The following is a 14,962-nucleotide window of genomic DNA, read 5'->3' as shown; positions in this document are numbered from 1 at the left end:
TTTAGCCCACTTTTACAAAAAAAAGACCTTCTGGAAACTCTTTTTAATCACTTTCATTAGAAAGAGCATGTTTCAAATCCCTTAAAGTAGGGTTGGTTTTTCATCGCTGGCATATAAGGCCCTATAAATAGGGACAAAGTTGAGGACGTTGCTATCGCAACGTCATATACTTCAACATGCATTTTTCTATATTGTCGTTTTCTTTCCATTTCTGCTGAAGTTTAAAGTGTATAATTCATTTTTTTGTATGCTATATGAATGTTAGTCTACTAGCGGTGCTTCTGCACTAATGACATTGGTTAAATATTCTGTAAGTACCTTATTGATGCCACGCATTATAACATGTTTTGGCTATAGGATTCTGTACTGTACAGGTGTAGTTGTATGTTTCTGTCATAACATAAGAATCTTTATAACTTCTCTTTTTCAGATTCGCATTAGTTTAATACACTTCATATTATTAATTATTGCGATTTTGCTTAATATGCGAAAAATGAATGTAAGAGTCAACTGACAATCCCAGTTTGCCCATTTGCGTTGTTGGAAAAAGTCATCAACTTGCCACCATGGTTCATTTTATGCTAAAGAAATTGGGCTGCATTATGTGCACAGCTTGTCCGCCAATGAAAAAATGCTCATTACTCGGCGATCGGAGATTGAGTTCACAGACGACGACCAAATCTGCCTGCATCACAAAGCGATGCATTTGGAAAAGTATGAAATGAAGCAAAAGTCGTGCTGCAACCCATTCGACAAACAAAATCACATAGTTAAACATGGACTGTTGAAAGTCGATCTAGCAATGTCCGATGATTTGAAAAAATTGAAAACAAATGTGAAGCGGGGCCAAGAAATGTGTTCCCAAGTATAAAGCCAAATATGTTTCTGTAGTCGAAAGCAAGGCAGAGTCATCGTCATCACAAAATTACGATGTGGACATTTCAGACGCTCTTGATCAATTTGGCTGATTTGGGGACTTCTCCATTAAAAATTCGGAGGTTGGCCAGTAGGGATAAAACTGGATATGTGAAACGAAAAATTGAACACGTGCAGAAAGTGGTAGCAGAAAAAATGATGGTAGCCGCTTCAGTATCAGTCGAAGATATTGGACAAACTAGCAAGTCGGCTGCTAAGGAATGCCTGTCATGCCAAGATTACACTGACCTAATTGAAGATGTGAAAACGAAAATTAAAATATCCAATAGATCCATGAAAATTCAATTATTGACTTTGGCCCCAAAGAGTTGGTCAATACCAGTGACAGCAAAAATGTTTAGCGTTTCAGAACGTATGGTTAAAACAGCGCGAAAATTAAAGCAAGAGAGGCATTTGTGCACTACCGGATGCAAAATTGGGCAAACTGCTACCAAAGGCAATTGCCGACAAAGTTCGAGATTTCTACGAGAATGATGAATTTAGCAGGATGTGCCCTGGTAAAAAGATTTTGTTTCTGTTCGACTTTATGGCATCAAGGTTCAAAAACAAAAGCAGTTGCTACTGTGCAATCTGAAAGAACTGTATATAGCATATCGAAACAAATATGGTGCTGAAATTGGTTTTTCCAAATTCTGTGAGCTCAGACCAAAGTGGTGTGTTACTGTCGGTGCCTCAGGCACACACACTCCGTCTGTGTCTGCACCATCCATCAGAATGTTAAGCTTATGCTACAAGGTGCCAACATTAAAGAAGACTGCAAGATGCTTATGGGAAAGGCAGTTGCGATCTGGGCGCCAAAGATTGTATGTTGCAGCGATGCCAAAACTGTCCTGGTGAAGAGGCATTGATAGCATATTTGGAAGAAATATTTGAGGACTGGGACTCAGAAGAATCAATAGAATCCAAACAATGGGTTCATACTGACAGTGAAATGCTCGAAACACATGTTCTCACTGTTGAGAACTTCATTGAAAAACTCGCTAGCAAAATTTGGAAACTGGCCACCACCACTTCATTTCAAAACATCAAAGCGAATATTTGAAGTCATTAAAAGCTGGCCTAAAAGAAACAGAACTTATCGTACTGATGGATTTTGCGCAGAATTATTCGTTTGTTGTCCAAGACATTGCTCAAGGCTTTCACTGGAGCACAGTGCATCCATTCGTCGCTTATTATATCAATAAAGATGGCGTGCTGCAGATTGTCAACTGCGGCATAATTTCTGATCATATGCAACATATACAATTCCCGTGCACTTGTTCATTCGGAAGTTGATTGCATTTTTGAGGAATAAAACGATGAATAAAAGAATATACTACTTTAGTGACGGTTCAGCAGCACGATACAAAAATTACAAAAATTTTGTCAATCTGTGCAATCAAAAGAAGGTTTTTGAAATTGAGGCCGAATGGAACTTTTTTGGCATGAGTCATGGCAAGTCACCATGTGATGAAGTTGGTGGCATGACTAAACGTTTGGCTGCTCGAGCCAGCCTCCAGTGACCATTAACCGACCAAATACCGACGCCAATAGATCTGTTTAACTTTTGTCACAAAAACATTCATGAAATTAAATTTCCTTAGCAGCAGCAGATAAATCCATTACGAATGGGTTGTGTCCACCTACCAGCAGGGGGAGATAGAGAACACTGAAAACCATAGTGTCTCTAGGACGGCTAGCTCCATCTGCCTCTCAGTATTTCTCTATCTCCCAGCAGGGTTGGATGCAGCTTGTTCAGCTCCTTGAAGATTCTGCCTAGTGTGGCTCATGTGCTTTTGGCAGTTGTAGCAGGGGTGTTTTGGCTAAGTGGAGCCCACTTTAAAGGCACATAGGTGTGGATGCAGGCATATAGGTTCGCCCTTTCCCTTCCTTTCCCACCATCTTCTGCCTCCGGAGTGCCTCTGTAGCTGTTTGCCTCCAACTTTCCTCACAGCGTAAAAAAACAAAACAAAAAACACGCTTTTCAGCACTGCTATTTCTGAGGCTTTTCATGACTGTGCAGCGTGACCGCAGCTCGTAGATTCGGTCCTTTGAGGTAAGAGTGGTACTCAGCTCCTCCGGGGAGGGCCTGCGGACGGCGTTCCAATTGGGGTGATTTTGATGCGAAGCCGCCATTTTGAATTTTATTCCACCGTTTTTTGGTGATGGCTGCTGAGGGAGTTGAGCGCTGTTCCCGTTGTGGCAAGCGCAGATCAGCAGCGGGGGCTCTGTAAAACGTGCTGTTTAGATGGTAGAGCCAGTACGAGTATGGCGAGCGATGATCCTTTCCGCTCGATGGAGCTGGCAGCGGGCGCCATCTTAGAAGCGCCGCATGGCTCGACCCCCGTGGTTGCGGAAGAGTCTTGAGAGCAGAGAGGCGCCTCGTGCCGAGGCTACCAGAGGAGCTCCATTCCCCATGGCTCCTAATTCGGAGACAGGAGGTCAGGGTGAGTTTTTCTCCCCTGAGTTTGTGCTTATTTTACATAAAGCCTTCATGCTGAAAAGAGCTCTGCCGCAGGTGTCTGACACTGCGTTGCTACCTTGTTCCCCTCCGACTGATGGCCCGGGACTGATGCCAGACATGGATGCCTCTGAGCGTTGGATGCACACTAAGCATAGACGGGTAAATTCCCTGTTGGAGAGTGGCGCTCCCCCCTTTTCCTCCCCATGGTCGGGCTGTGGGGACTCTGAGGGGTCTTTTGCTTCGTGGTCTGAAGAGCCAGAGGAAGGAGCCGGTTTGCGACTGGATCTGGATGATCCCACTGCGGTTTGGATTTTCCACCGCGATGAGCTGCCAGCACTTATCTCTGATGCCTTACAGGCCCGCTCTATTGATGACCCTGTTCAAGGTGAGGCCTCCTCTGGCAATCAGAGGATGGCAAGTACTAAGAAGCCTGCTCGTGCCTTTCCTTTGCATGACTCCATCCAAGAGCTTATTTCTGCTCAATGGGCTGATCCTGAGGGGCCCTTGAAAGTGGCTAAGGCGATGTGGCATTTTTGCCCTCTGAGTGAGGAGCACTTGGCCCGTTTTGGGATGCCTAAAGTGGATGCCTTAGTCACAGCAGTGACAAAAAAGGCCACCCTCCCAGTAGAGGGAGGGGTCGCCCTGAAGGACATTCAGGACCGGTGACTGGAATCGGCGCTAAAACGGTCCTTTGAGATTTCGGGCCTAGCCTTAAGGGTGCCTGTTTGTAGTTCTTATGTTGCTCGAGCCTGCCTCTCTTGGTTACAACAGGCAGTGGAACAGCCCGTGGATGGTGCGGAGTCCCTCGCTGAGGTTGCACCGCACATGGAGTCGGCCTTGTCATTTTTAGCTGACGCCCTCTATGATCTGGTCAGAGCTTCGACTAAACGGATGTCTGTGGCGGTGTCCGCCCGCTGCCTTCTATGGCTACGGCATTGGGTGGCTGACATGGCCTCTAAGGAAAGGCTGGTGAAGTTGCCCTTTCGGGGCCTTCTGTTATTTGGTGAGGAGTTGGAGAAGATTGTTAAAGACCTGGGGGATGCTAAACCCCGGAGGTTACCTGAGGATAGGCCGCGGCCTTCTTCCAAGGGTCGTGGTTCCCTCCTCCTCCAGACCTCGCTTCCGTAAAGCTAGAAGGTATCGCCCGGGGCGCTCTGCTGGGTTTACTCAACGTGCTCGCTTTCAGTAGAGGAACTCCTTTCGCTTGGACAAACGCTCCGCAGCGGCCGGCTCAAGGCCAGGAGTTTAGGGCCATCCACCACCATGATGGGACGTCTGTCCACTCCTCCTTTACAGCTGTAGGAGGACGCCTTTCCTTCTTTCTCGAGGAGTGGACCAAGATTACCTCAGATCAGTGGGTCCTGGACCTGATCAGAGAAGGTTATCGTTGGAATTTGGTGCCCTGGTGAGAGACGTGTTTGTGGAGTCCCGATTCGGTACTGTTGTCAAACGGGCGGCGGTAGAGGAGACTGGCCCGGGATTGCCGTCAGGCGTATTTTTCCCCAGACAGTTGGCTGCAAGACAAGCGCAGAAGGGTAAATTTTCTTTCAGACAGTGGCGCACCCCCCCCATGGTCGGGCTGTGGGGATTCTGAGGGATCTGGCAGGCCTTCATGGTCCGAAGAGCCAGAGGAAGGTGTAGGATTGCCACTGGATCCAGATGATCCCACTGCGATTAGGATTTTCCACCGCGAGGAGCTGCCAGCGTTTATTTCTGATGCATTACAGGCCCTCTCTATTGAAGATCCTGTGATGGGCGAAGCCTCCTCTGGTTATCCGAGGATAGCTAGTACTAAGAAGCCTGCTTGAGCCTTTCCTTTGCATGACTCCATCCAAGAGCTTATTTCGGCTCACTGGGCTGACCCTGAGGGGCCTTTGAAAGTTGCCAGGGCAATGGGGCACTTGTATCCTGTCAATGAGGAGCACTTGGTACGCTTGGACGTGCCTAAAGTGGAAAGACTACCCTCCCAGTGGAGGGAGGGGTCGCCTTGAAGGACATGCAGGACCGACGTCTGGAATCAGCAGTCAAACGGTCCTTTTGAGATTTCAGGCCTAGCCTTACGGGCATCTGTGTGCAGTTGTTATGCTGCTCGAGCCTGCCTCACTTGGTTGCAACAGGCAGTGGAACAGCCCGGGGATGGAGCGGAGCCCCTTGTGGAGGTGGCACCGCGGATGGAGTCCGCCTTGTCATTTTTGTCTGACGCCCTCTATGATCTGGTCAGAGCTTCGGCTACACAGATGGCTGTGGCGGTGGCCGCTTGCCGCCTTCTATGGCTATGGCATTGGGCGGCTGACATGGCCTCTAAGCAAAGGTTGGTGAAGTTGCCATAAGTACATAAGTAGTGCCATACTGGGAAAGACCAAAGGTCCATCTAGCCCAGCATCCTGTCGCCGACAGTGGCCAATCCAGGTCAAGGGCACCTGGCACGCTCCCCAAACGTAAAAACATTCCAGACAAGTTATACCTAAAAATGCGGAATTTTCCAAGTCCATTTAATAGCGGTCTATGGACTTGTCCTTTAGGAATCTATCTAACCCCTTTTTAAACTCCGTCAAGCTAACCGCCCGTACCACGTTCTGCGGCAACGAATTCCAGAGTCTAATTACACGTTGGGTGAAGAAAAATTTTCTCCGATTCGTTTTAAATTTACCACACTGTAGCTTCAACTCATGCCCTCTAGTCCTAGTATTTTTGGATAGCGTGAACAGTCGCTTCACATCCACCCGATCCATTCCACTCATTATTTTATACACTTCTATCATATCTTCCCTCAGCCGTCTCTTCTCCAAGCTGAAAAGCCCTAGCCTTCTCAGCCTCTCTTCATAGGAAAGTCGTCCCATCCCCACTATCATTTTCGTCGCCATTCGCTGTACCTTTTCCAATTCTACTATATCTTTTTTGAGATACGGAGACCAGTACTGAACACAATACTCCAGGTGCGGTCGCACCATGGAGCGATACAACGGCATTATAACATCCGCACACCTGGACTCCATACCCTTCCTAATAACACCCAACATTCTATTCGCTTTCCTAGCCGCAGCAGCACACTGAGCAGAAGGTTTCAGCGTATCATTGACGACGACACCCAGATCCCTTTCTTGATCCGTAACTCCTAACGCGGAACCTTGCAAGACGTAGCTATAATTCGGGTTCCTCTTACCCACATGCATCACTTTGCACTTGTCAACATTGAACTTCATCTGCCACTTGCACGCCCATTCTCCCAGTCTCGCAAGGTCCTCCTGTAATCGTTCACATTCCTCCTGCGACTTGACGACCCTGAATAATTTTGTGTCATCGGCGAATTTAATTACCTCACTAGTTATTCCCATCTCTAGGTCATTTATAAATACATTAAAAAGCAACGGACCCAGCACAGACCCCTGCGGGACCCCACTAACTACCCTCCTCCACTGAGAATACTGGCCACGCAATCCTACTCTCTGCTTCCTATCTTTCAACCAGTTCTTAATCCATAATAATACCCTACCTCCGATTCCATGACTCTGCAATTTCTTCAGGAGTCTTTCGTGCGGCACTTTGTCAAACGCCTTCTGAAAATCCAGATATACAATATCAACCAGCTCCCCATTGTCCACATGTTTGCTTACCCCCTCAAAAAAATGCATTAGATTGGTGAGGCAAGACTTCCCTTCACTAAATCCGTGCTGACTTTGTCTCATCAGTCCATGTTTTTGTATATGCTCTGCAATTTTATTCTTAATAGCCTCCACCATCTTGCCCGGCACCGACGTCAGACTCACCGGTCTATAATTTCCCGGATCTCCTCTGGAACCCTTCTTAAAAATCGGAGTAACATTGGCTACCCTCCAGTCTTCCGGTACTACACTCGATTTTAGGGACAGATTGCATATTTCTAACAGTAGCTCCGCAAGTTCATTTTTTAGTTCTATTAATACTCTGGGATGAATACCATCAGGTCCCGGTGATTTACTACTCTTCAGCTTGCTGAACTGACCCATTACATTCTCCAAGGTTACAGAGAATTTGTTTAGTTTCTCCGACTCCCCCGCTTCAAATATTCTTTCCGGCACCGGTGTCCCCCCCAAATCCTCCTCGGTGAAGACCGAAGCAAAGAATTCATTTAATTTCTCCGCTACGGCTTTGTCCTCCTTGATCGCCCCTTTAACACCATTTTCGTCCAGCGGCCCAACCGACTCTTTGGCCGGTTTCCTGCTTTTAATGTATCTAAAAAAATTTTTACTATGTATTTTTGCTTCCAACGCTAATTTCTTCTCAAAGTCCTTTTTTGCCCTCCTTATCTCCGCTTTGCATTTGGCTTGGCATTCCTTATGATCTATCCTGTTACTTTCAGTTGGTTCTCTTCTCCACTTTCTGAAGGATTGTTTTTTGGCTCTAATGATTTCCTTTATCTTACTGTTTAGCCACGCCGGCTGACGTTTAGTCTTTTTTCCCTTTTTTCTAATACGTGGAATATATTTGTCCTGAACCTCCAGGATGGTGTTTTTAAACAGCATCCACGCCTGATGCAAGTTTTTTACTCTGCGAGCTGCTCCTTTCAGTCTTTTTTTCACCATTTTTCTCATTTTGTCGTAATCACCTTTTCTATAGTTAAACGCTAGCGTACTTGATTTCCTAGTTTCACTTCCTTCAATGCCAATATCAAAACCGATCATATTATGATCACTGTTATCAAGCGGCCCTCGTATCGTTACCCCCTGCACTAGATCATGAGCACCACTAAGGACTAAGTCTAGTATTTTTCCTTCTCTTGTACTTTTTTTGCACATATAGTGGACATGTCCCAGTGTGGTGCCTTTTTGGCAAGATGTTTATGAAAACATTAAAATTGGGTCTTCTTTGGTGTGTAACCCATTGGTTTGTCTCGTGGATTTATAATGGGGGAGGAGCATAGATGGTTGCGCTTGGGGCTGGCAGCAGCTAAGTGCCTCATAGTACAATATTGGAAGAGGGCAGTCCCACCGACATTGGGGGATTGGAAAGGTAAATTGGGTCTGTTAATACAAATGGAGCGGCTAACAGCTTTCCTTAGGGAGGGGGCATTTCGATATAAGGGAGGATGGGATCAGCTACAACAAAGACTGACAGCTATTTAGGTTGGTGGATGATTATAGGAGGGGGAGGGGAAGGGGAGTGTGAATGCTCAAAGGATTGGGAGATATTTTCAATTTGAGGAGGGGGCTAGAGTTGGCTGGGGGAGGGAATGTTGTGTATAAAGGGGTATGTGGTTTAGTTCTGGAGATACTGATTAGGGGATGATTTTGATAGCATGAGTTTTGTAGTAGTAGACATAATGGATAAGTTAGTATCAGATGTAGTGGTTAAATGTTTATGATCCTCTGCGAGGGCAAATGTGAGCAGGATGTGCTCTTTGAGAAATTGATTGTTGCAGAGATATTTGAATAAATAAAATGAAAAAATTTAAAGAGGGAAAAAAGTGTAATTACCTCACCTCACCAGTTACTCCCATCTCTAGGTCATTTATAAATATGTTAAAAAGCAGCGGTCCCAGCACAGACCTCTGGGGAACCCCACTAACTACCCTTCTCCATTGAGAATACTGACCATTTAACCCTACTCTGTTTTCTATCTTTTAACCAGTTTTTGAGGTTCAACAATTTTTTTATTAATGGTTCATTTGGACATACTTTGTGATATATAATTGTTTGAAGAACATAACATACTTATAAACATAGATCGTACTTTCTGCTATCTAAGTTTTTCCCCTCCCCCTCCCCTTTTAACCAGTTTTTAATCCACAGTAGGATACTATTTCCTCTGGAGTCTTTCATGAGGTACTTTGTCAAACGCCTTTTAAAAATCCAGGTACACAATATCAACCAACTCACCATTATCCGCGTGTTTACCCCTTCAAAGAAATGTAATAGATTGGTGAGGCAAGATTTCCCTTCACTAAATCCATATTGGATTTTTCTTAATACATGCTTTTGGATATGCTCTGTAATTTTGTTCTTTATAATAGTCTACCATTTTGCCTGGCACCGACATCAGGCTCACTGATTAAAAATTTCCCAGATCTCCTCTGGATCCTTTTTTAAAAATCGGTGTTAAAAACATTGGCTACCCTCCAAACTTCCGGTACCACGCTCAATTTTTAAAGATAAATTACATATTACTAACAATAGTTCCACAAGTTCATTTTTCAGTTCTATCAGTACTCTGGGATGAATACCATCCAGTCCAGGAGATTTGCTACTCTTCAGTTTGTCAAATTTCCCCATTACATTCTCTAGGTCTATAGAGATTTCATTCAGTTTCTCTGACTCATCAGCTTTGAATACCATCTTCCTTGGTGAAGACCGAAGCAAAGAATTCATTTAATTTCTCCGCTATGGCTTTGTCTTCTGTGATTGCTCCTTGTTACCCCTTGGTCATTTAGCGGTCCAACCGATTCTTTTGCCGGCTTCCTGCTTTTAATATACCTAAAAAATATTTTTACTATGTGTTTGCTGATCAAGCTCTTGGAGTTACAGGTGATCTGCCTAGCGCTACGAGCCTTTGAGTCCCTTCTTCGGGGACAGTCGGTCAGGGTTCTGTGTGACCATGCTGCAGCAGTAGCCTATGTCAACAGACGGGGCACCAGGAGCACCCAGCTCGTGAAAGAAGCCTCCTTCCTCTACCTTTGGGCAGAGAAGCATCTCTCCCTCCTTTTTGTGGCTCACAATGCGGGAACACTGAACGTGCAGGCGGATTTCCTCAGCCTGAACCAGCTGGATCTGGGGGAGTGGGAGCTCTCCTAGTAAGCGTTTGATAAGATCACGTCCTGTTGGGGAGTTCCAGTGATTCCTCTGATGGCATGTTACTCAAACGCCAGAGTGCCCCGCTTGTTCAGCAGGGGCAGGGAATTCGGATCCAAATGCATAGATGCACTGCTTCAGCCATGGCCGAAGGGGCTCCTTTACGTTTTTCCTCTGTGGCTCATGATAGCGCGAGTGATCAGGCGGATTGCATGGCATCAGGGGACGGTGATCCTGGTGGCTCTGGACTGGCCCAGGCGGGCCTGGTACTTGGATCTCATCAGTCTACTGGTAGACAGTCCACTGCGCTTGTTGGAGCACTTCGACCTCGTAATCATGGAAATTCATGCCCCCCTTTGGGCTTACGGTGTGGCTCTTGAATGGGCACACCTCAAATGTAAAGGTTGTCCTGAGAACGTGATTTCTACATGTTGCAGGCGCGGAAACGCTTCACGTCTGCAGCCTGTGCATGGGTATGGCGATCCTTTGTCTCTTGGTGTTCGTCAGGTATTTCGGTGGAGTCGGCTCCACTAGCGTCTATCTTAGCCTTTTTGCAGGAAGGTCTCTAAGGCTCTTTCCTTGAGCTCCCTGAAGGTGCAAGTGGCGGCTCTAGCCTCTTTTCGGGGTTGCCTGTGCAGTCGCTCCTTAGCAACACATCCAGATGTGATTTGGTTTCTTTGTAGTGTCAACCATATTAGGCCTCTGTGGGCACCAGTACTTCCTGAATGGAGCCTGATCCTGGTTTTGCGAGCAATTAAGCGTCCTCTGTTTGAACTCCTGGGTAAGGTATCCTCGAAGGTCCTTACTCGGGTGGCTATGGCCTCTGCCAGGCGAGTGTCGGAGCTCCAGGCGTTGTCATGCAGGGATCCCTTCCTCCATTTTTCGGAGGCAGGGGTTTGCATTCGCACTGTTCTTTCCATTTTGCCTAAAGTGGTGACTCGCTTTCAGGTTAACCAGGTTTTGGTGTTACTGGCCGTCTGGTTGGAAGACTACCGAAGTGAGTTCAGAGCTCTACGCTGTTTGGATGTGAGGCACGTTCTTCTCCGTTATTTAGAAGCCACAAACTCCTTCTGTCACTCAGATCATCTGTTTGTCTGTTTGAGGGTCTATGTTTGTGCAGCGCTGCGTATGCCTTGTAGCGCTATAGAAATGCTAAATAGTAGTAGTAGTAGTAGTAGTAGTAGCAATAAAGGAGGTATGGCCTCCAAGGCCATGGTGGCCCATTGGCTTCGGGAAGCGATTGTTTCAGCCTACTTGTCCATGGGGATGGCGCCTCCTCTCCAGGTGCGCATACTACGAGTGCTCAAGCTACATCCTTCGTGGAGTTTAGTCTGGTTCCATTGGAGGTTATTTGCAGAGCAGCTACTTAGGCATCTGTACATACGTTTACTAAGCATCACCGAATAGACATGGCGGCATGCCAGGACGCAGCCTTCGGGGCATTTGTTTTTGCCTTGGGGCATATCAGTCCCTCCCTACTTGAGGACTGCTTTGGTACATCCCACAAGTCTTTGGATTGATCTGGGGACGCAATGGAAGGTAAAATTTGTTCTTACCGGATTAATTTTCTTTCCGTTAGTCCCATCAGTTCAATCCAGAGGGCCCATCACTGGGATTTGTTGTTCACTATTCTGCTTTTTAGGTTATTGTTTCTTGGTTCTTTTTGGGTTCCTTTATTTGGTCTGTGGGACTTTCACTTTAAAGGGGTTCTCTTCCAGGGGCATGGGAATTTCAGGTTTCCCTGCCAAGGTATGCTGCGCTCGAGAGAGGTAGGAGAGTGTATTCTTTTTAAATGATGGATTCCTTGTTACTGCTTTGGTACCGTTCATACAGAGGTTAAGCTGGCTGCACAGGACCACATATAGCAAACCTTGAGTTCTCTCTATCTCCACCTGCTGATTGAGGGACATAACCCACAAGTCTCTGGATTGATCTGATGGGACTAATAGAAAGATCAGGTAAGAACTAATTTTACTGTACTTTCTGCGCACATTAAAATGAGTAAAAATGTCCTAGAATCAAGGAAATACAGTATTTTGGTCTTAACTAACAGTATGGGTGAGCACCACTGCTTGACTAACAAATACTGAAAGGCCTATGGCTGCACAATAACCTCTAGGGCAAATCACTTGGAACTACTTTTTTCTGTCTCCCACTGGTCAATTTAAATATAAGCAGTCATCTGGACTAAAAGAAAGGAAACTATCATGTAAGACACAATTTTTCCTTGTGGCCAGCACCGAGGCAGTAGACTGTGGCAGATGTTGGGATGTGGGATAGGGAGAAGATCAAATTCAATGCTGGCACTCCCACTTTATAGCTGTAGCAGACTCAGAGCAACATAGTGATGAGGGACGGTTCCCTTCAACTTTGGAGATGAAGGAAGTAGAGTTCTTAGCTATTGGCCCCTAAATTTACGAGTTAGCTCTTGTCTTCTGAGTTTGTCAAGCTCTGAACAAGAATACCAGAAATGGAAGTAAGTTTAAAAACTGTCCCACTTCAGGGGCGTGTCAAGATTGCGCCGTGAGCGGTTGTGTTTGAAGCGGTCTCCTGCCTTCCCTGCCGATTAAATAGATATTCCTGTTAGAATGCCGCATACAAAACGTAAAGGGACGATCCAGGGAGTTCCCCTGCCTTCCGGGACATCCACTCCGGCGAGGACAGGCTTGGAGCGCTTCTTCCCCGTGGTTTCCCGCGTTAGCGGAGTGGAGTCCTTAACGGGGGGAACCGGTGAAGCGGCTTTCCCGCTGGACATAGAAACATCTCTTTCCCTGCTATGCTCTATAACTCCTCCTTGCCCGGCAACTCTCGCTAGTCGAACGGGGTTTCCTCCAGGACCCGGAAAGGGTGATTCTGAAGAGCCCAGAGGGGAGCTCGACCGGACGGGGAGATCAGAAGTTGCAGGAGAGACGGAGGTGAATCTAAGTCGGATCTGGCTGAAGTTATTAGAAATCGAAAGAACCCTGAAACAATCTTCTGATGAGGTAAAGACATTAAATTTATCGGTGCAGGAAGTGAAGAACTCTATGGAAGTAGCTAATCAGGATTTTTCAAAGAAAATTGAGGCCTTGCAGACAGACTCTAAGCAAACGGAAGAATTCAAGGTGGCTGTGATTAAAGATAGTATTGAGATCAGAAGAAAAATAGAACAAATGGAGAACTATAATAGGAGGTTAAAACTTCGACTATTAAATTTTCCTAGAATGTTGGGAGTCTCTCCAAATGATGTTTTGCAGATTTTTGAAAGAAAATTTGAATTTTCCCCAAGAAATATTTCCTCCTTTGAATAAAATTTACTACATTTCAAATACAATGAATAAAGTAGAGGGAGAAGACTCAGTGGATTTACAAAATGTCACAGCCATTTTGGATCAATCAATTACAAACGCGATGGAAAGAGGAACGTTGATAGTGTCTTTTGTTTTCCAGCAGGACTTAAATGCAGACTTTATTTTAAATCAACCAACCGCATGTTTGCAGGCCAGAAGATCTGGCTCTATCCTGACGTGACTAAAATAACACAGGAAAAAAGGAAAAAGTTTCTGTCAATGAGGTCAAAAATTTTGGAAATGGGAGGTTCCTTCCTTCTTGCATATCCTTGTAAGTGTGTTATCAGGATAAATCAAACAAAATATATATATTATATGCCTGATCAGCTTCAGAACTTCTTAGATACTAAACAAGCTTAGAGATAAGAAGTATGGGAATAATGGTGTCACTACTTTTCTTGTTTAACGTGTGATATTGTGTAATACACTTCACTAATTCCTACCCCCCCTAACCTTTACATTGTGGTCTAAGGAAGCCAATGTTATATATAAATAATTGAACATATGTTTTTTTTCCTAAGTTTGTAAAGTTGTTACAATTATGGCTGTATTACACTTTGCAGTTGTATTTATCTGTATAAGTATATATAAAACAATAAAAATTAAATTAGAAAAAAAAAACTGTCCCACTTCAGTAGCGTTAGGTGATCTCTGTAAGTATGTGGTGTGATATGATTGTGTATCAAAGCCCTGACTACCTTATGAAGGAATAACATTGCAGGATTAAATTGGTATCCAGTGAAATGGGAAAGATAGTCCTTAGTGGTTGTGTGGGCAAAAGTACTTCTCACTACGGATGGTGTGCAAGATTTTACAAGCCATAGAAACCTGAAGAAAGGAACTTAGGAGTGGTAGACCTTGGGGCTCATTTTCAAAGCACAGACTTATACTAACCTATGAAACTTTGTAAGTCTAAGGCTTTGAAAATATACCTCTTCTTTTTTTTCTTTACTACTTTTTTTTAATAAAGTTAAGCTACTTGAATTATTTAATGTTTTTTTTTTTTTTTTTTTTTTGTTTAGTTTAAACAGATTTCACAAGCTTATGAAGTACTGTCTGACCACAAGAAGAGAGAATTGTATGATAAAGGTGGTGAACAGGCTATCAAGGAAGGTGGCATGAGTGGTGGCGGTTTTGGCTCCCCTATGGACATTTTTGATATGTTCTTTGGTGGAGGTGGAAGAATGCAGAGAGAGAGAAGAGGTAACTAGAGCAAAATGTTATTACTTTGACACTTGAGCTTTTTTTTTTTTTTTTTTCCATACACACAATCATTTCATACACACAATGATTTTAACCACATGAACTGATGGCTGTGTTAAGATCTTCAGCTGTCTACTTTCTCTGAGGACAAGCAGGATACAGAAATCCTCATGGGTGAAGTCAGTTAACAGCTCTATGCACGAATAGCTCTCCTGCTTTCAGTAAAACCTTTTTTTTAGAATGTTGTGTATCAGGCATGCATGTATCTCTGATGTGCATCACAATAT

General features: G+C 44.9%; 1 protein-coding gene across 1 annotated transcript in view; it reads left to right on the top strand.

Annotated features, from left to right (window-relative positions):
- The window catches only part of DNAJA1 (DnaJ heat shock protein family (Hsp40) member A1), a 223,808-nt gene that overhangs the window by 45,976 nt on the left and 162,870 nt on the right, over positions 1-14,962 (top strand). The window contains 1 exon segment of the mRNA XM_030194332.1: positions 14,495-14,675. Within this exon segment, the coding sequence (XP_030050192.1) occupies positions 14,495-14,675 (181 nt within the window).

This window comes from Microcaecilia unicolor, chromosome 2, assembly GCF_901765095.1.
Source record: "Microcaecilia unicolor chromosome 2, aMicUni1.1, whole genome shotgun sequence".
Taxonomy (NCBI): Eukaryota; Metazoa; Chordata; class Amphibia; order Gymnophiona; family Siphonopidae; genus Microcaecilia; species Microcaecilia unicolor.
Note: the sequence above shows the minus strand (reverse complement) of the source record. Positions and strands in the feature narration are given on the sequence as shown.